The 22,371-nt window shown below is 41.6% G+C and overlaps 1 protein-coding gene across 1 annotated transcript in view; it reads left to right on the forward strand.

Moving 5' to 3' along the window:
• Positions 1 to 16,503, forward strand: part of pkp4 (plakophilin 4) — a 300,231-nt gene extending 283,728 nt beyond the window's left edge. The window contains 5 exon segments of the mRNA XM_085986337.1: positions 5,224 to 5,308; positions 5,401 to 5,527; positions 12,260 to 12,391; positions 13,332 to 13,405; positions 15,523 to 16,503. Coding sequence (XP_085842463.1) covers positions 5,224 to 5,308; positions 5,401 to 5,527; positions 12,260 to 12,391; positions 13,332 to 13,405; positions 15,523 to 15,771 — 667 coding nt within the window. The 3' untranslated portion in view covers positions 15,772 to 16,503.
• Positions 16,504 to 22,371: the final 5,868 nt, after the last annotated feature.

Consider the following 22,371-nt stretch of genomic DNA (forward strand, 5'->3'; position numbering starts at 1 on the left):
TGAATATTTTCATACAATTGCTGCAATTGAACTTGCCAAGGATGGTAATTCCTTTGTGGATTCCAATAGCACTGCATGATTTAGATGGGTCCATGATGGTTCACCATGAGATCTTATGTCCCAGGACCTATGTATAAGAGAGCCCACCATCCTAATTGGGCCTGTCAGAGGAAACCTGCATTCACTGTTCTTGTATAGAATCTACATCACAGAAATTGGCCCAACTGGTCTGTGCCAATGTTTAAACTCCACACGAGTTTCTTCCCACCCTGCCTCCATATCCCTCTGTAATGAAATGTGTTTGGCTTGCCTGTATTCGTTTTGCACTCATGTATATTACCCTCCCCCACACGGTGTATAGTTTCACTTCCTCTTTCCTGACTAACCTGGAATGTTCCAGGTCTTGGCTCTGCCCCTGACTTCTCTTACATAAAGATCCCAGGATCTGTATGACTCATTCCTGCGAGCCAGTCAGTGTGTTGAGATGTTAGCTCTGATCTTAGTGATTAAAAGCCAACTTGTTAAAGTATAACTTCTAGTTTTGTGGTTATTGAAGGCACATCACCCTCTATTCCATATATCCATCAAGGATCCCCCAAATATGTCAGTGGTAACTGCTTCAACTGCTCCATGTAGCACAATTTCCACATTCTGACCACTGTGTAAAGCAATTCCTCCTAAGTGACTATCTGATATTTATGCTCCTTTGTTCTGAAAACAGCTTCTCCATGTCTTACTGTATTGATCTCCTTGATAATTTTAACGATCTCTAGCCGGTATCATCTTAGTTTTCTCTGAGGAAAAGAGCTCCAGTCTGCTTAATCTTTTCTCATAGTTGCATCCTCTCAATTCTCATAATATCTGTTTGTCTTTTCTGCACTTTTTCCAGTGCTTCAATGTACTTTTTGTATTATGGCGACCAGAACCATCCACAGTTACTCAGGTGTGGTCTAACCAAGGTTCTACGTAAATGTTAACATTACCTCCCTCCTTTTTATATTCCATTTCTCTCAGAATGAACCCTGGTACATTGTTTTCAATGTTTATGGCCTTGTAACTTGTGTTGCTGCATTTAATGACTTGTGTATCTTTATTCCCAGATCTCTCTGCTCCTCGATCCCATTTAGTTTCTTGCCTTCCAAGGAATAATAACCTATTCTAGATTTTCTGATATAACTGAGGTGCCAGCCCTCTTTGGTCAAAAACACAGCAGAAAAGCAGCTTCAGTGTTCGTCACAATGAATTGAGATAGAAGTTTACATTTGCGATTCGTTTCTTCCGTCCCACCACCCCCGCCCCCACCTGTTGGTTCACATTCTATATGGGCTGCTAGATACATTGAGCAGACTCCGGGCACTTAATGCATGATGAGGGATCATTTGAAGAAGAATTAACCCATTCAACTTTTCAAATATTTCTTGTAATTGGTTCAAGAGTAGAACTGGGACTTTCTGACCAGTGTAGACCAATGTTTCCTCGATGCTCTGTACTAAGATAGCTGTTCTCAGCTGGGTTGATGGTAGGAATGGTGCAGTTGGCATCAGCAGCTCTGGGTCATGGAGTTGAAAATTTGCCAGGATTCCTGCTCCTAATTGTTATCTGTTACCCCTGCTGGAAATAACAGTTTGTGGCCGTCCGTTGTGCAGCTGAGCTGTCCCCCATAGTCAAATAGTCTGGCAACACTAACTGTCTAGGTGTACATATGAATAATGGTATCAGAAGGTGACTTGCACTCTTGGAACCATACCACAGCAAGGAGTTAGCACCTTTAGGAGAGGAAGGGGATGAAAAAAGTGGGGGGGGTGGAAGAGTAATCGAACCCAAGAGGGGATTAAGTCTTGTGAAATCTTGGTTGCTGATTTGGTATAGAAGATGTATGCAGGATTTTGATAAATAGGGAAAAAAATATTTCCTCTGGTCAGTGAATCGGTAGCTACAGGTCATAAATTTAAGATCATTACCAAAAAAATGAATGAAGAAGTGAGCAGAAATTGTTTTATACGGAGGGTTGTTAAGGCCGTGAATTGGCCTACCAGAAACAATGGTGAAAGCAGAATTCATAGTTTTTCAAAGGGAAATGGATTCATATTTTAAAGAAACGATTAAAAGGGTTTGGGGAAAAGGGCAGAGGAAAGGAACCAAGTGGGTAGCTCTTTGAAAGTCAACACTGTTGCACTGGGCCAAATGGCCAGCTTCTGTGCTGCAAATCTCTGAGAAACAGTAACTTTTTTTAAAAATGGAGATGGCGCATATGGTAATTTATGGGATACCGTAACGTGGATGTAGTATCGTATCTTTTAAAAGGACACGCAAATCTTAATAATTTATATGTCGGGTTGCTTAACAACCATGATGTGGGCAATAATTTCACAAAGATTGAGAAATATTAAATATAAACAGAAAATGCTGGACATACTCAGCAGGTCAGGCACCATCTGTGGAGGAAGAAACAGAGTTGACGTTTCAGGTCTATGACCTTTCAGCAGAACTGTAAAATGTTAGATGTTAACAGGTTTTAAGCAAGTATAGAGGCAGGGAAAGCAGGGGAGCCGTGGAAAGAAGAAAAGGGAAGGTATGTGATAGGGTGAAAGGCAGAGTGAAGTGATTTCAATGACATAAGGGATGATCGTGCAAGGCAAAAGGGGGTGGTAAAGGGACATAACATAAATAGGAGCAGGAGTAGGCCATTCGGCCCCTCGAGCTTGTTCCACCATTAAATAAGATCATGGCTGATCTACCTCAACTCCACTTTCCTGCACTAGCCCCATATCTCTTGATTCCCTTAATATTCAAAATCTATCGCTCTCTGTCTTGAATATACTCAACGACTGAGCCTCCACAGCCCTCTGGGGTAGAGAATTCCAAAGATTCACCACCCTCTGAGTGAAGAAATTTCTCCTCACCTCCGTCCTAAATGGCCGGCCAGGGAAAACATGCTCCCTGCATCAAGCCCTGGAAGAATTTTATGTTTCAATGAGATCACCTCTCATTCTTCTAAACTCTATAGAGAATATAGGCCTAGTCTACTCGATGTCTCATAGGACAATCCCCCCATCCCAGGAATCAGTCTGTTGAACCTTCCTTTCACTCCCTCTATGGCAAGCATATCCTTCCTTAGGTAAGGAGACCAAAACTCTGTACACTACTCCAGGTGTGGTCTCACCAGGGCCCTATATAATTGCAGTAAGACGGCTTTACTCTTATACTCAAATCCTCTTGTAATAAAGGCCAACATACCATTTGCTTTCCTAATTGCTTGCTGTACTTGCATGTTAACTTTCAGTGATTCATGTACAAGGACACCCAGGTCCCCCTGAACACCAACATTTCCCAATTTCTCACCATTTAAAAAAATACTCTGCTTTTCTATTTTTCCTACCAAAATGGATAGTTTCCCATTTCTCCACATTATATTCCATTTGCCATGTTCTTGCCCACTCACTTAGCCTGTCTCTATCCCCTTGAAGCCTCTTTGCATCCTCCTCACAACTTGCATTCCCACCTAGCTTTGTATCATAAGCAAACTTGGATATGACATTTGGTCCCCTCATCCAAATCATTGATGTAGATTGTGAATAGCTGAGGCCCAAGCACTGATCCTTGCGGTACCCCACTAGTTGCAGCCTGCCAACCCGAAAATGACCTGTTTATTCTTTGTTAGCCAATCCTCAATCCATGCTAGTATATTACCCCCAATCCCATAAGCCCTAATTTTGTTTAATAACATCTTGTGTGGCACCTTATTGAATGCCTTCTGAATTTCCAAATACACCACACCCACTGGTTTCCCCCTTATCTTTTCTGCTGGTTACAACCTCAAAAAACTCTAATGGATTTGTCAAACATGATTTCCCCTTCATAAATCCGTGTTGATTGCCCAATCCTATTATTATTTTCTAAGTGCCCTGTTAACACGTCCTTAACAATAGATTCTAGCATTTTCCCTACAACTGATGTCTGACTAACTGGCCTGTAGTTCCCCGTTTTCTCTCTCCCTCCTTTCTTAAATAGTGGGGTTACATTTGCTACCTTCCAATCCGCAGGAACCGTTCTAGAATCAATGTAATTTTGGAAGATGACAACCAATGCATCCACTATCTCTATAGCCACCTCTTTCAAAACCCTAGTATGTAGGCCAACAGGTCCAGGGGATTTATCTGCTTTCAGTCCCATTAATTTCTCCAGTACTATTTTTTACTAATACTAATTTCTTTCAGTTCCTCATTCTCGCTAGACCCTTGGTTCTCCACTATTTCCAGGACAAGTAAATAAACAAAAGATGGGTCTTGAGAATTTATAAATGGCAACAGCAGAATCATTACCAGTACCTGCTGTCATAAAAAACGAGAGCAGTGGTTATGATCCGAAAGTGTTGAACTTGATGCTACGTCCAGAAGGCTGTAAAGTGCCTAATCGAAAGATGAGATGCTGTTCCTTGAGCTTCCATTAAGCTTTGTTGGAACAGTGTAAGAGATCAAGGGCAGAGAGGTCAGAGTAGAAGTGGGGCGGAGAATTAAAATGGCAAGCGACTGGAAGTTCGGGATCATGCTTGCAGACTGAACTGTGAAATATTAAATTTGAAATAACGTAACAAAAAATAGGAGCAGGAATAGACCATGCAGCCTGTCGAGCCTGCTCCGCCATTCAGTAAAATCAAAGCTGAACTTTTAAATCAACTCCACCTTCCCACCCTGTCCCCATATCTCTTGATTCCCTTAGTGCTCAAGAATCTTATCCATCTCAGTCATGAATATAATCAATAACTGAGCATCCACAGCCCTTTTGGGTAGAGAATTCCAAAGATTCACAATCCTCTGAGTGAAGAAATGTTTCCTAATCTCAGTCCTAAATGGCCTACTCCTTATCCTGAAACTATGCCTCCTAGTTCTAGACTCTCCAGCCAGGAGAAACAGCCTCTCCGCATCTACCCTGTCAAGCCCTCTAAGAATTTTATACATTTCAATGAGATTACCTCTCGCTTCTTCTAAACTCCAGATAATATGGACCCATTCTACCCAATCTCTCCTCCTAGAACAGTCCTCTCATCCCAGGAATCAACCTAGTGAACCAAAGTAATCTTCCAGTAGAAGTTACATGTTGCATTTCTTTACTGGGGTTTAATTCTGGAATCATTGTAGACTGAATTGGGTTAATGTTGCACTTCCTTTTGTAGGTTAAATTGACAGATTTTAATATTCACATTTAGTTTTGTATTTCATTAAGGTATTCGCTGAAAGTAGTTAAGGCAGCAGCTCAAGTCTTAAACACATTGTGGCAATATCGTGACCTTCGCAGCATTTATAAAAAGGTAACTCCTAATAATGCAAAGCACCATTGTTTTGAATGGAAATCAATAATCTAATCATTGCATTTTTCCCACATGATTTTCTGTTTATGCAGGATGGTTGGAACCAAAGCCATTTCGTTACACCAATTTCAACTTTGGAACGTGACAGACATAAATTCTCCACATCCCACCCATCCTTATTGACAACCAATCAGAATATGTCACCTGTTCTTCAATCTGGTGAGTAGCTTATGGTTAACTAAAGAAAATAAAAGTTGCAACTCCAACTGATGATGCTCCTGTAACTATTAGGAGGGAAATGTTTTGTGACTTGCAGTTAACAAATCCAGCACCACATTCTATACATGCTGTGTATTAAGCGTGTTAACTGATGTATAAAAAATGTTTTAAATCATTTTACGGTTAAAGCTGTGCTACTATTGCAATTGTGCTGTTTCTGATCTTGCTGTTATTGCATATGTTGATGCTCAGAGAACTTTGCTTTAGCAGTGTGAATGTAGTGCATAATTATACAGCCATTGGGTGGATTCCAGTGTTCGAGAAACCTTTTCTTCCTTATACACATTTGTTATCATACTCACTTGGGAAGGGACTGTAAATTCCATTTGCTTAGTTAGCATCATAAGTGTGCTGGACTCTATTTTCATGCATAAATGTTTGAATGGGGGCCTAAACTATTAGATGTGATACTGTTTTAGCTTAATATACCGGATTATCTGTGCTGTCGTTGAAACTTGTGATTTAATTTTGTCCAATAATTGAACTAAAGTTTCAGCTCATTGTCAAACTCTTACATCATCATTGTAATAAATTGAAGCATTCAAATCTGTATATAACTTAAAAATGTTTAGAACACAATCAGCCCAGAATTTTCTGAAGTTTTGGCGTAACTACAGCAGAGTTGTGCCATTTTCTTCTGAGGAAATTTACACGTAACTGATTTACGCTGGTTTTGCACCAAAACATCTCTACACGCAAATTTCCTTGATCATTTGCACCACTCCCCAGTTACATCTGTTGAACCCCCTTTGACTCATTAACATAGCTCCACCCCCATACAAAAGACTAGAGGATGCGAGTTCCTTACATTTATGCCCATTCTGAACAGGCTTAAATTTACGCCCAAAATGTTAGGCACGATAAGACCCAACGTCACTTTTTCTGGTGCTTAATAATTTTTTTCCTCCTTACTGAGATTTGCATTGCATTTTCTATCTCTTTTAATGCTCTATGGTGGCATTAGAATGTTGCATTAAAAAGAGAAAAGCTTCCGCTATTACATTTTCTTAAACACGTTGGCCTAGAAATTGTGGTCGGAGGCGTACCTCCAGAGTACGCCTCCGACCCGCAAAACTATTCCGAAAGGAACTACTGGCACCCAGGCTGTGAAGAGTTGCGGTCTCTGGCCTCGAGGCGGACGGCAGCGTAAAGGCCCACAGATCCTAGGGACACAGGCGGTTCGGAAGCATCCCTGGGATCATGGGGGCCCGGTCCTCCAATGACAAAGGAGAATTCCCCTAATGATGTGCAATGGAATCCCCAAATAATCATACAATGTATAGAATAGAGTTTTAATAATTAAACAATGTACTGAATTGCAAATTTATTCATAAGTTCCTTCATCGCACCAACCTTAACATAATCTGGGCATAAACTCATTTAAAGTGCATGTGCATAATTTTGAATTTTTAAATGTTTTATTTAAGCCTTATATATACCATTACGCTGATGCAAGCAGGCCCTACCAGCCATAAGAGTTACATGGGCAATTGCTGCGCAGTTGTCGGGCAAATAGCCCAACTCTGCGCCAGCAATACTCATTTTTCAGGTGGTTCAGATGATCTATCAAGGCGTACCTTGACAAATTGCAAGTTCCGGATTGCCACATGCGTTTAAAATGAGTAAATGGGGAGGTGCGCGGGTGGAAATTGTAGTACAAATGGTAGTTCAAAAACCAACGAAAGGGAAAGAGTAGAATAACAGTCAGAAATTGTGTTTTAGGCACTACATGTAAAGTGATTAAACCAGAAGAGAGAAATAAGAAACAAGTGAGTAAAACATTAGAGCTGAAGGACAGGCTAGGGTGTGTGGCCCAAATAGCGTTCTTTATACAAACGCATGGAATATAAGAAATAAATTGAATGAACTGCAGGCAAAATTCAAATTGGAGGGTATGACATGGTAGCCATTACAGAGACATGGCTGCAAGACGGTCAGGACTGGGAACTACATATCCCAGATTATAAGGTCTATAGGAAAGATGGGGAAAATGGCAGAGGGGGAGAAGTAGCCTTCGTGATTAAGGATGAAATCACTTCAATGATAAGAGAGGATATAATGCGAGGTAAGCAGGCAGTGGAGACTTTATGGGTAGAATTAAGAAATGGGAAAGGATTTAAGACACTAGTGGGAGTTGTGTATAGGCCCCCTGGTAGCAGCTGAGAGGTGCTAGATTGTATAAAGGCAGAGATTAGACAAGCATGTAGCAAAGGCGGTGTGGTTTTAATGGGGGATTTTAACTTTCATATAGATTGGGATAAGCAAACTAGCACCTGTAAGAAAGGTAGTGAATTTCTTCTGTCCGGGATAGTTTTTTACAACAATATGTCCTAGAGTCAACAAGGGGGCATGCCATATTAGATTTAGTAATGAGTAATGAGCCAGATTTAGTTAACAGCCTAACGCTGTGTAAACACTTATCCATACTATAGAGTCATAATGTCACAGAAGGAGGCCATTCGGCCCATCGAGTCTGTGTCGGCTCTCTGTAGAGCAATCCAGTCAGTCCCATTCCCCCGCTCTATCCCCGTAGCCCTGCAAGTTTATTTCCCTCAAGTGCCTATCCAGTCTCCCTTTAAAAACATTAAGTGTCTCCGCTTCCACCACGTCTGTCGGCAGTGAATTCCAGGTTGTCACCACTCGCTGTGTTTATATTAAAAAAAAAATAAAAAAAAGTTTCTGATGTACCCCCCTGTATCTCTTACCCAAAACCTTAAATCTGTGTCCCCTAGTCCTTGTACCACCAACTAGTGGGAACAGCCTTTCCCTGTCTAGCCTATCCAAACCCGTCATAATCTTGTACACCTCGACCAAATCACCCCTCAACCTCCTTTGCTCTAATGAAAACAAATCCAGCTTCTCCAACCTGTCCTTGTAGCTAAGATCCCCCATCCCCGGAACCATTCTGGTAAATCTCCTCTGCACCCTCTCGAGGGCCTTCACATCCTTCCTAAAGTGTGGTGACCAGAACTGGATGCAATACTCCAGTTGTGGCCTAACCAGCGCTTTGAAAAGGCTCAGCATAACTTCTCTATGATCGAGTTCAACGTAGCATTTGAAAGGGAGAAACACGAAACAGCTACTAAGATTCTAGATTTGGGTAAGACCAACTTCAACGGGATGAGACTGTCCACAGTAAACTGGTCCGAGACAAAAACCATCAGTGTGCAAAAAAACTCAAAATTCCCATGGAAAGTTTCCTCTTAAAGATTCCCAGAATTTTGCAACCCTAGTCAGGAGCAATGTTGACCCCTTAAACTGAAAGCAGTAATATTGTCAATGATAAGGAAATGGTTGAATAATTACTTTGCGTCAGTATTTACAGTAGAGGAAGTGGATAGCATGCCGGATATCCCAAGGAAACTAATATTGAATCAGGGATGCGATAAAATTACGTAAGTAAAATAACAGTAATGAAGAAAATAATGGCACTAAAGAGTGACAAATCTCCAGGACCAGATGGTTTCTATCCCAGGGTTTTAAAAGAAGTAGGTGAACACATTGCAGATGCCCTAACTATAATCTTCCAAAGTTCTCTTAATTCAGGAACTGTTCCTTTGCATTGGAAAATTGTGCAGGTCACTCCACTATTTATTTAAGAATGGCAAGAGCGGGAAACCAGAGAATTATAGACCAGTTAGCCTAACGTCTGTTATCGGGAAATTGCTAGAGTCTATAATTAAGGGTAAGGTGACTGAACACCTCAAATTTTCAGTTGATCAGAGAGCCAGTATGGATTTGTAAAAGGTAGGGCATGCCTGACGAACCTGATTGAATTTTTTGAAGAGGTGACTAAAGTAGTGGACAGGAAATGTCTATGGATGTTAGTTATATGGACTTCCAAGAAGGCATTTGATAAGTCCCACATGAGACCGTGGTAAAAGCCCATGGAATTGAGGGCAAATTATTGACCTGGTTTGGAAATTGGCTGAGCGGCAGGAGACAGGCATAATGGGCAGGTACTCAAATTGGCAGGATGTGACCAGTGGTGTCCTGCAGGAATCTCTGCTGGGATCTCAACTATTCACCCGTATTTATTAACGACTTAGATGATGGCATAGAAAGTCATGTATCGAAATTTGCCGATGACACAAAGATAGGGGCATTGTAGGCAGTGTAGATGAAAGCATAAAATTACAAAGGGATATCGACAGATTAATTGAATGGGCAAAACTGTGGCAAATGGATTTCAATGTAGGAAAATGTGAGGTCATTCACTTTGGACCTAAAAAGGATAGAACCGGGTATTTTCTAAATGGCGAAAAGATGAAAACCGTGGTGGTCTAAAGAGACTTGGGGGTTCAGGTACATAGATCATTAAAATGTCAATTCAATTTCAATTTTTATTTGTCACATAACCAAATACAACAAGTGAAATCCAGTCAGTGAAATGCTTTTTTCTTAACGAGCCGAGCGCACCAAGCAGCAAAGGACACTTAGCTGCCATCTTCATCGGCACCATCACAATAGGGTCTGCTCTCGCCTCGTCTGCCTTGTCATGAACAGATACAGAAAATAATCAAAATAGCTAATGGGATGCTGGCCTTTATATCTAGAAATCTAGAATTCAAGGGGGTAGAAGTTATGCTGCAACTATACAAAATCCTGGTTAGACCACACCTGGAGTACTGAGAGCTTATTAAAAGGAGGTAATAATCAGAGAAATATTGTGACGTAGAAGATGTGTGAATCATTACAGCAGAATAGCCGAGGGGAAAGGAAGCATGGAAAATCTGACTATGTTGAGAAGGTTCCACTGGCCAGGGAATGTGGTGGAAATAAAAGGCAGGTGACACCAGGGTTACAGAACACCCTGCTGGCTGAGTATCCCCATCCAAGCACCATCCTAAACCCTGTCCCATTCCTGGAAGCACTAGTGCGCCCATCTACATCACCAGCACCTGCTGTATGAGAGAAAATGGGAACTGTGGTTAAGCTCTGGTTATCAAGGTCAGAGGGCTGTAAAGTGTCTAGTAGAAAGATAAAATGCTGTTCCTTGAGCTTCATTGGAACAGTGTAGAAGGCCAAAAACAGAGGTCAGAGTGGGACGGATCATCAAAGTGGCAAGCAACCGGAATCTCAGTCGCACATACAGCTGGAATGGAGGTGTTCAGCCAAATCTACATTTGATCTTCCCGATGCAGAGGAAACCACATCATGAGCACAGTATATTAGGTTGTAAAAAGTACAATTAAATTATTGTCCCACCTGAGAGGAATGTTTGGGGCCCTGAGCAGTGGTATGGGACGAGGTGAAAGGGTAGGTGTTGCATCTGCTGCACTTGTACGGGAAGGTACTTGAAGGAGAGCACGTGTTGGGGTGATGGAGGAATGGGCCAGGGTAACATGGAGAGAACAGTCCTGCAGAATTCTGGGAGGGGATAAGAAGCTATGTTTGGTAGTGGGATTGTGATGGAGGGGATGGGAAATGGCAGAGTCTGATGTCAAATGCAGAGGCTGGTGGGGTGGAAGGTTCTGGGAAGGAGAAGGGTTGAGGTCGAAAGTGCGGGAAATAGGACCGACACAGTCGAGGACTCGGTCCACTACGATGGAGGGGGATCCTCGGCTGAGGAAAAAGGAGGACATTTTGGAAACTCTGTTGTGGAATGTGACATTGTCTGAGCAGGTGAGACGGAGAAACTGGGAGAAGGGATTGGAGTCCTTGGAGGAAGCGGGTGGGAAGAAGTACAATCAAAGTAGCTGTGGGAGTTGGTGGGTGTTCAATAGACTCTATCCCTAGAGAGAGAAATTCAGGAAGGGATAATAGTCAGAGATGGACCTTGTAAAGGTATGGGAGGGGTGGAAATTACAAGCAAAATTGATTAAGTTCTCCAGCTCAAGGTGAGAACGGGAAGCAGCACCGACAGTCATCGATATACCGGAAGAAGTGATCAGAGAAGGGGCCTTGATTAGGAAAGAATAAAATGCACAACATATCCTATAAAAAAAAAGGAAGGTAGCTAGGACTCCCATTGCAGCACCTTTTTATTTGGAGGAAGTGAGTGAAATTAAAGGAAAAGTTGAATGTGAGAACATGTTCAGCCAGGAGGAAGAGGATGGTGGTGGATGGAAACTTGTTGAGCCACTATTCAAGGAAAAAGCAGAGGGCCACAGGCCATCATGGGTGGGAGGATGAAGGTTCGAGTGACTGAACGTCCATAGTGAAAAGGAGACAGTTCAGGGCAGGAAACTGGAATTGGTATAAATGGTGGAGGGGCCTCCACCTTAATCACAGGCCATCATTTTTCCATGGCTCTCTTCCTATTTATAAGCTGCTCATCTAACATCTTCCAGTTCTGACAAAGGGGCATGAGACATGAAACGTTAACCCTACCTTCTCTCCACAGATGCTGCCTGACCTGCTGAGTGTTTCCAGAATTTTGTATTTTGAATTGATTTCCAGCTTCTGCAGTGTCCTGGCCAAAGTTATCCCTCAACCAACATCACTTCAATTATTTTTAAAAAACAGATTATCTGGTCATTATCACATTGCTATTTGTGGGACTTTGCTGTGTGCAATTTGGCTGCCACACTTCCTACATTACAACAATGACTATGCTTCAAAAGAACTACATTAGCTGTAAAGTGCTTTGAGATGTTGTGAAAGGTGCTATATAAATGCAAGTCTTTTGATTTTGGTTTTTGATTTGGTGTGAATATATCTTGTTCACAGTGGCTAGCACAACCTCTTCACCAGCACTCTTGGGAATCAAGGATCAACGATCTAACTATGAGAAGACAAAGACTTCTATGCAATATTACAACAGCCAAGGAGATAATATGACACACAAAGATTTAACTATAGGTAAGGAATGGGGTGATTACAACGTTGTTTGCAAAGTCAGGCAATTTTTTGACTTGGAAAACATTTCATAATTTTTTTTAAATTTTTACCTTTTCTTACCAGGCATTGTCAAAATTTTATTTGCAAATTGTTTAAAAATCAAAGTTTACTTTAAGTTTTAGCTGTATTGATTTCTACAAATTAGAGTACTTGCAATATAACTCTAGTATTGGGGTGAATTGAAATTGTAGCTTAAACCCATAGTCTGAGCCCAACCTGACACTCTCTCTCCCAAGTTCAGATGTACACTACATTCTAGCATTGATGCAAAGCAAAACCATTTCACATTGATGGTACCATTGTAATGTATATGTACCCTTAGTTTTGCTACAGCAAGCACTGTGTATAAACCTGGCTTAAAAATGCCAAGCACTTTGTTGAAGTAAATTTTGTTTTGAACTCCTATATTCTCATTAGATAGCCACAGTTCAGAGAATTAAAACTCGAGCAGTTAGTATTTTACTGGAGTGGATTTGAATAATTTTAAATTGGTTACTTTGTTGACCGTACATGGCAGGAAAGCTTTTATTATACTTTGTCATTTGTGTAGATAATATATCTGTTTTCTCCAGCATCATTTTGTATTTAGATTTATTCTTGATTGTCTGCAGCTTTTCTATTTTAATGTATAGCACTGCTGGACTTTCTGCTGTAATTCAAGTATAAGTAGAACACTGTTACTATTCAGTCATTATTAGGTTTACCATTGCTGTCACCAACCTATTTACATTTCAGATGACAAAAAGCATAATTTAAATTTAATGTGGCACTTTTTTTTTTCACCAGTGATTTACTTTTCCATAGTTTTTATTATCCATACCCCTTTGGCCGGGTAATTGTAAACACAAGTATAATATATCCCTTTTCTATGTTAATTTCAATGTACTGTATTGTTTTGTAGGTTCCAGTAAGCCTTCACCAATTTACATAGGTTCCTATTCTTCACCAGCAAGAGAGGAATCTAGACGACTTCATGTGAGTATTGAATACCTCTGATAAGAGAAAATGTAAGGTGGAAAATTTTTATGTCTGAGCATTCCATAAATCTTAAGCCAGCCTAACCTAGTACTAGGCAGAACTTTGTGAGCACACTGACCATTTCACCTTTGATTTAGGTTCACGTCCAGCTGCGACAAATAAGATCTTGTTCCTCTAAAGCTGTTGAGACTCTTTTTATGAAAGGAGGTTGGGCAGTCTCTGTCCTGAACCACATATTTGTGTCTTTCACACATGTACTTTTTCAATCTTTCCAAACATGGAACAAGAAAACATTGTGAGGCGAGGCTTGATAAGAGTTGTTAAGTTGCTTACAGCATGTGACCATACAAAGCAACAGTTAGGATCAGATTGATTGAATTCAATCAGTACAGTACATCTTTGCATAATAATATAAACTAAAGAACATGCCACACCTCCTCACATCAGTGAGTCATCTTGCTTGACTTAAATGACTTAAAAAATGTCTTCTAACTATCCACTAGCAATTCTAGCCTCTTCACTTCAGCAAAAGCCTGAGCAGCTTTCCCTTTAACAAAACTTATAGGCTAAAATTTGGCTCTTTGTTCACCTTTTTCCTGTCTTCACAGGAAGTCGGGACTTGGCTCCTGCCCTCTTTCTCTCCCACCCCATTAGGAGTTGGCCTGAGTCAAAGTCTACTGTACCCCCTCCATTTGAAATTAGCTTCATACAAAACTCAACAGGAAGGAAAATATAATCTTTCCTCTCACCATCCCCACAGTGTAATTGTTGAGCTCCGAGACCTGGGAACAGCTAACTCCCCTATTGTTCCCACTTGTGCTGGGTAGCAGTAAAGAAAGACCTGCCCTGTCACCGCCTCCCATACCACTGCCCAGGGCCCCAAACACTCCTTTCGGGTGAGACAGTGATTTTAATCGTACTTTTTTTCCAACCTAATATACTGATAATATGAATAGTGAACTGCAATAAATGTCAACTACATATAGCAAAGAACTAAATCATTCTACTGAAAGTGGAAAAATTTGTTCAAATATTGCTGAAAAGAGATCAGAAAGAAAAAGGAAAGCATCGAAAGGAAAAATGAAATAGAAGTGAATGTAAAAAGAAATTACATTTTTAAGTGCTTCATAGCCAACAAAGTATTTTTGCAGTATAGTCACTGTTGTAATGTGCATGAAACAATACCATGGAAGGTATTCAAATCTAAAATGCTTTTGAGTGAAAAAGAATTAAAACATCTACAAGAAATAGTGGGAGAGTGGAAAACCTGAACAACAGATAGAAACAGAGCCACCCACAATGGGCAGTGGATAAAGTTTATAAAAAAACATTTTTAATTGCTCAGCGTGGTATGATGCTGAGCCATCCAGGCAAGAGAGATCCCAGGTTTGATCCCTTCTCTGCTGAATTAGCCTCGGCCTCCCTGGACTAGGGCAGGAAAAGGTTGGCAAAATTCCCACACTTGACTTGCATCTAGCAATGCTGCTAGAAGTGTGGAGTCATGGATGCTGCATAAGTACAGGATCAGGCTCTATGGCCCACCCAACACACACTCGCGTATCAGACATCAAAAAAGGCTATTTGACCAAAATTAATGGGCAGTTGTTAACACCTGTAGAACCTAACAATGATGGACAAAATCGAGATTAAATGGGAATGAGATTTTGAGTGTTAAAGACAGAAATACATCGCAATTTCAAATCAATTAAACTATTGGAACTTCCTTCTCTGCTCTTGTATCAAATAATATATTTGGTTATGGGTTATTCATGAGAAAAAATGTGTAAATTATTTAGCTCACCAAAGACCAGGTTGTAAAGAGGACAGCATTTACTACTTAAAAGAAAACGTAGCTTAGATCGACGAGGAGAAACAGAAAACTGCAGTTTCTGGATTTTGCAAGTATAGCACCGGGACTGTGATATTCATCCAATAGAATAAACTTCATATATAACACAGATTGTGTAACCGACAGGGACAAATCCTCAGCATTTATCACAAAATGTTTAAGATTTCTGTGTCGTCTTCAGTAATATTAAATGTTGACAATATATTGGCATCTAATTCATGTGCAGTTATAATTCTGCCTTATTAATTTTAATCTTTTATTACAGCATCCACAGATGTACTATGACCAAGAAGACTTGAGCAGGAGAAATTACGATACATATAGAATGTACATGCAGTCTCCTCACAGCTATGAAGACCCCTATTTTGATGACCAAATTCATTATCCAACAGCCACTGATTACGCATCACACCATGGACTAAAAACTTCAACTAACTATGTAGACTTGTATTCCACTACACGGCCGTCTTATAGAGCAGACCAGTACCCAGGATCCCCAGACTCCTGGGTTTAACAATAGGAAGGCAAAATAGAAGAAAAATTTCTTTTCGCTCCGTTACTAAGAGATTTGATTGTAAGTGATCATCAGTGTAAAAGATTTCTAGTGGAGACAATGTGAATGTAACCTTAAGGAAGGAATTGAGAATGTGCTTTTTAACAAGGAAATAATGGAAGGAACTGCAAAGGAAAATTGATGGGGAGAGTCTTTTAACTCTGTCTAGATGTTAGATTTCTTGTGTGTAGCTCTTGTAGTTTGGTGGAGGTGTGGGCCACGTGATGAAAGGTTTGAGATGGAAGAAAATAATTGGAGAATGTGTGGGCCAAATGAAATGTGAAACTTCTCTGTGAATAAAGTCTTACTCTGTTGGTTTGTACAGACATTTTAAAATATATACCCTTTTTGTTTTACTGAATTAATGAACCTTCAAATTATGTAATCCATTCCCCTTGTAAATTTGCTTTCTTTGGTGTAAATATGGAAATGCCATATGAACAAGGATTGCCATCATTTCTTAAAGCAGTATCCTGTATTGAAATTAATTTTAAAATACAGGTGTCATACAATAGATGAATTATTCTGAATGAAAATAAGTCACATTTTGTTTTAAAGGAGTTTTGTAATTTCAAAGAATATGCATTTCCCAGTAAACTGGATACTTATTTTTCCATTCCCATTCTGTGGCTAGTTTCACTGCCATTTGCTATATGCATTTATAAATAAATGTGATCATTTCATTCACTGAAACCTTTTGTGCTCAAGTTTTTATTTTTTTACCATTCAAGATAGAATTGGTGTATTTTGTATCTAGATGCTGGTGTTTATTAATTTGGTGCTTCCAGATTGCAAGATTCCACTAAGTAGAGTTCCAACCAGCCTTTTATTCTTTTTATTACTGTAATTGTGCACTGGTCTTTGGCTTTACTTTTCTTGCTGCCTTAATTTTGGTTTACATTTTCTTTTTTACTTCTACGTTTATGTCCTTAAAACATACTAGCATCAAGTTTGTCAGTACAGTAATTTCCAAATGTTTGCTTTAATGTACTCTTTTTATTTTTCAGATCTTTTTGATCATGCAGATACTGATTTTAAAAACATATGTTCACCTTCCTTAGAGTGCTACACATGGCATATGTTGATATCCTATATAAAACATACAATGAGGCTGTTCCAATTCTTTTTCTCCGATCTCTCTGCCATGTCTGCATTACCACTCATTGGTACTATACTTTTCACCATTGGTAATTAATCTATACAACTATGAATATGATTCCCATCCAAGCCTTAAGGACAAGTTTTGTTTTATTCCTCTTTCAGGAAACTCGGTGGTAATTCATCAACAGCAGGACCTTTTACTTCTGTATACAACTTGGGACCATGAATCAACCCGAGATCTCTCTGATTTTTGGAAATCCCAGCATTACTTTTGTTTCCAGCCTGTATCGTCGAGGTCTGTAGTACCCACATTCTTACAATAGAAGATTGTCAATTAATCATGATTGAAAGAGCTCACTGTTAATCCAGTTTGCATTCGTATTACCAAATTCTCAACTTTCAACGCTAAAGGAATGAATACATGCTGCTTCATATCAAGATCAGCTCCAGTCCAGTGCTGGTACAGAAACAATTAACATCCCAGACTCCTCCATCACTACCCTTGGGTCTGACCAGCAGGACAGACCCACCAGAGGTGGTGGCACAGGGAAGGATTGGCCCTGGGACCTGAAATATTGACTCCGGACCTCATGCAGTCTCATGGCATCAGGTCAAACATGGGCAAGGAAACCCTGCTGATTACCACCTCCTGCCCCCCCTCAGCTGATGAATCAGTACTCCGCCATGTTGAACACAACTTGGACGAGCAGAGGACAGCAAGGGCACAGAATGTACTCTGGGTGGGGGACCTCAGTGTTCATCACCAAGAGTGGCTCGGTAGCACCACTACTGACCAAGCTGGCAGAGTCCTGAAGGACCTAGCTGACGGACTGGGCCTGCACGAGATGGTGAAAACCAACACGAGGAAAAAAACCTCCTTGACCTCATTCTCGCCAATCCACCTGTTGCAGATGCAGCTACCCATGACTATTAGTAGGAGTGACCACCGCACAGTCGTTGTGGAGACAAAATCCAATCCTGTCTTCACACTGAGAACACCCTCCATGTTCTGTTGCACTACCACTGTGCTAAATGGGATAGATTCAGAATAGATCTAGCAGCTCAAAACTGGGCACCCATGAGGTGCTGTGGGCCATCAGCAGCAGCAGAATTGTATACCACCACATTCTGATACCTCATGGCCTGGCATATACCTCATTCTACCATTACCATCAAGCCAGGGGACCAACCTAGATTCAATGAGGAGTGTAGAACAGCATGCCAGGAGCAGCACCAGGCATACCTAAAAATGAGCTGCCAACCTGGTGAAGCTACAACACAGACCTACATGCATGCTACAGACAGCTAAGCGATCACACAACCAACAGATCAGATCAAAGCTCTGCAGTCCTGCCACATCCAGTCGTAAATGGTGGTGGACCATTAAACAACTAACGGGAGGAGGAGGCTCCATGAACATCCCCATCCTCAATGATAGTAGAGCCCAGCATACGAGTGCAAAAGACAAGGCTGAGGCATTTGCAACCATCTTCAGCCCAGGAGTGCTGAGTGGATGATCCATCTGAGCCTCCTCCTGAGGTCCCCACCATCACAGAACCCAGTCTTCAGCCAATTCGATTCACTCCACGTGATCTCAACACGGCTGAGCACACTTGATACAGCAAAGGCTATGGGCCCTGACAATATCCCAGCTGTAATGCTGAATACTTGTGCTCCAGAATAGCCATGGCTCTAGCCAAGCTGTTCCAGTACAGCTACAACACTGGCATCTACCCGACGAAGTGGGAAATTGCCCAGGTTGTCCTGTCTACAAAGCAGAGCAAAACCAATTACCGTCCCATCACCCTATTCTCAATCATCAACAAAGTGATAGAAGGTGCTGTCAACAGTGCTATTAAGCGGCACTTGCTCACCAATAACTTCACCAGTGTCCAGTTTGGGTTCTGTCAGGACCACTTGTCTCCAGACCTCATTACAGCCTTGGTCTAAATATGGACAAAAGAGCTGAATTTCAGAGGTGAGGTGAGTGTGACTAACCTTGACATCAAGGCACCATTTGACAGTGTGGCATCAAGGAGCCCTAGTAAAATTGAAGTCAATGGGAATCAGGAGGAGCTCTCCACTGGCTAGAGTCATACCTAGCACAGAGGAAGATGGTTGTTGGAGGCCAATCATCCCAGCCCTAGGACATCACTGCAGGAGTTCCTCAGGACAGGGCCCAAACATCTTCAGCTGCTTCATCAATGACCTTCCCTCCATTATAAGGTCAGAAGTGGGGATGTTCATTGATGATTGCACAGTGTTCAGTTCCAATCGCAACTCCTCAGGTAATGAAACAGTCGGTGCCTGCATGCAGCAAGACTTGGACAACATTCAGGCTTGGGCTGATAAGTGGCAGGCAATGTCCATCTCCAACAAGAGTGTCTAGCCACCTCCCCTTGACATTCAACAGGATTACCATTGCTGAATCCCCCACCATCAACATCCTGGGGGGGGTCACCATTGACCAGAAACTTAACTGGACCAGCCACATAAATACTGTGGCTAAAAGAGCAGGTCAGAGGCTGGGTATTCTAGGACGAGTAACTCGCCTGATTTCTCAAAGCCTTTCCACCAACTACAAGGCAGAAGTCAGGAGTGTGATGGAATACTCTCCACTTGCCTGTATGAGTGTAGCTCCAACAACACACAAGAAGCTTGACACCATCCAGGACAAAGCAGCCTGCTTGATTGGCACCCCATCCACCGCCTTAAACATTCACTCCCTACACCACCGACGCACTGTGGCTGTAGTGTGTACCATCTACAAGATGCACTGCAACAACTTGCAAACGCTGCTTTGATGGCACCACCCAAACCAGTGAATCCTACCACCTAGAAGGATATAGGCAGCAGGCGCACCTAAACACCACCACAACCTGCAAGTTCCCCTCCAAGTCGCATACTATCCTGACTTGGAAATATAGTGCTGTTCCTTCATTGTCACTGGGTCAAAATCCTGGAACTCCCTCTCTAACAGCACAGTTGGGAGTACCTTCACCACATGGACTGCAGCAGGTCCAGAATGTGGCTCACCACCACCTTCTCGAGGACAATTAGGAATGGGCAATAAATGCTGACCATGCCAGCGATGCCCACATTCCATGAATTAATTAAAAAACAATTAGTATTAACATGTACTTGTGGCCCAATTTTTTCAAAAGGTTTTATTAATGCAATGCAACTTTGTGGCAGTTTGTGTTGCAGTGTCACAAGACTGTGACTTTCAATAAATCTTAATGAATTTGCAATGATTTTCAGGCAGTATCATCTCTATAGCTGATTTAAAATGCAGATACAATGTGGATGTGTCTTGCATGTCAGCAAAACATACAAAAGGGTTTAAAAATAAAACTGAAACGGCAGAACTTTCTCAGGGTACCATGATGACCAGCCCGTCTGCAAAATACCTTTGGGACATAGAGATGAATATGAACGGACAGCTAGAACAGCCAGTCCTCCATTGACAAGTTCAGTAGGACTGCCTTCATATAGTTTCACTTCCACCTCCCCAAGCAGCCAGTGTATCTTCATGGCTTCTCTTCCTTCTCCCACACTACCTCTCATTGACATAATCTGCAAGCGCAAGGACAGCTTCCATATGTATGCTGACAACACCCAGCTTTATCTCTCCACCTCCATTAGCCCCACAACCACCTCTATGATGTTAGACTGCTTGACTGACATCAAATCATGAACAAATCAAAATTTCTTCAAACTGAGGATTAGGAATACCAATGCCATTCTCCACCTCCCGCCACAGTTACATGTTCAGGCTGAACCAGGCTGTGTGGAACCTCAGGTACCCTGTTCAACCCAAAGCCGAGCTTCAAACTTTACATACTATCCGTCAACAAGAGTGCTTACTTATAATCTTCAATATCACCCACCTCCACCCCTCCTTCCCTCTGCAACCCCTTTTGTCAACTCTAGACTTTTTCTCCAACCTTGCCTGTCTCTCATTTTCAATAAACTCCAACTAGTTCAAAACTCAGCCACTGTTATCTACCCTGCACAAAGTCCTGTTTACCCATCATCCCCATCCTCACTGATCTACAGTGGCTCCCTGTCCCCACAACATGTTGAATTTAAAATTCTCATCCTTTTTTTCCAAATTCCTCCATGGCCTCGCCCCATACTACGTCTACAACCACCTCCAGCTTTACTTCCCCTCTCATGCCCTCTGGTCTCTAAGTGCTTCTATCCTTTTTGCCCCACCACTGGTGGCAGAGCCTTCAATTGCGAGATCAGCAGGTAGATCAGGGGCCTCGTAGGTTTGGGCAAGAATTGACCAGTGTGTAATTTCTGGGAATGTTTGAGTGAGAAATGAGGTTCTGCAGCCTTATTCCTCCAAACGTAGCACTAAAAGTTTTTACTTCCCCAGCAAAATGAATTTTGTAGTGACTTTGTTTAACTGCACCATATGGTGACCTACATTTTTGGTGAGAGTTTTTTATATCAATTTGTATATGTAGACAATGTATGCATTTCTTTCCTGTCATTTATTCAATGGAGTGCTGTCATTGATTGGTTTCACCTTGGCTTTTGCTGCATCACTTTAAAACTGACACAGATTTGGGAGGCGACAACATGTTCAACAACTTTGGAAAGGATGGTTGAAAATGGGGCGATAGTTTGCAAGGACGGATGGGTCAAGGGTTGTTTATTTGAGGAGAGGGGTGATGACGGCAGATTTGAAGGAAAGGGGGACAATACCTGAGGAGAGAGAACAGTTAACAATATCTGCTAATATAGGAGTCAGGAAGGAAAGTTGGCTAGTCAGCAATTTAGTAGGAATAGGGTCAAGAGAGCAGGTTTTAAATGCTCCACGATTGGTGGTCATGCCTTCAGCAGCCTAGGTCCTAAACTCTGGAATTCCCTCCCTAAATCTCTTCACCTCCACTTCTCTTTCCTCTTTTAAGACGCTCCTTAAAACCTACCTCTTCGACCAAGCGTTTGGTCATCTGCCCTAACATCTCCTTATGGCTCGGTGTCAACATTTCTTTTGATAACATCCTGTGAATCGTCTTGGGATCTTTTATTACGTTAAAGGTGCCATATAACTATAAGTTGTTGTTAGATGGTAACATAAGGTGGTGCTGAACTGTATTATCAGCAGGCAGCAATGTCCAGAGGTAGTAACTGACAGTGCAGCAATGTCTGGACACAGTGGATGCCGTCTCCTTGCCCAACCCATTAATATCCTTCTCTTGAAGCACACCTGGTACAGAGATCTTGAGGCAGGTCACGGTTGTACCAAAGCAGGGAGAGGGCTGAGAATGCTTACTAATACCTATAGTCGCCTACTTCCACCACGTAATATCGCTCACCTCCGTCTTTGCCTCAGCCTATAACAACAACAACTTGCATTTATATAGCACCTTAATGTAGTAAAACGTCCCAATTCTCATCCGTGTGTTCAAATCACTCCATTTTCTCCACCCCTTCCCTATCTCTGTA

Source organism: Somniosus microcephalus, chromosome 4 (genome assembly GCF_052327205.1).
Source record: "Somniosus microcephalus isolate GS21.2 chromosome 4, FLI_Smic_1.0, whole genome shotgun sequence".
In the NCBI taxonomy this organism is placed as follows: Eukaryota; Metazoa; Chordata; class Chondrichthyes; order Squaliformes; family Somniosidae; genus Somniosus; species Somniosus microcephalus.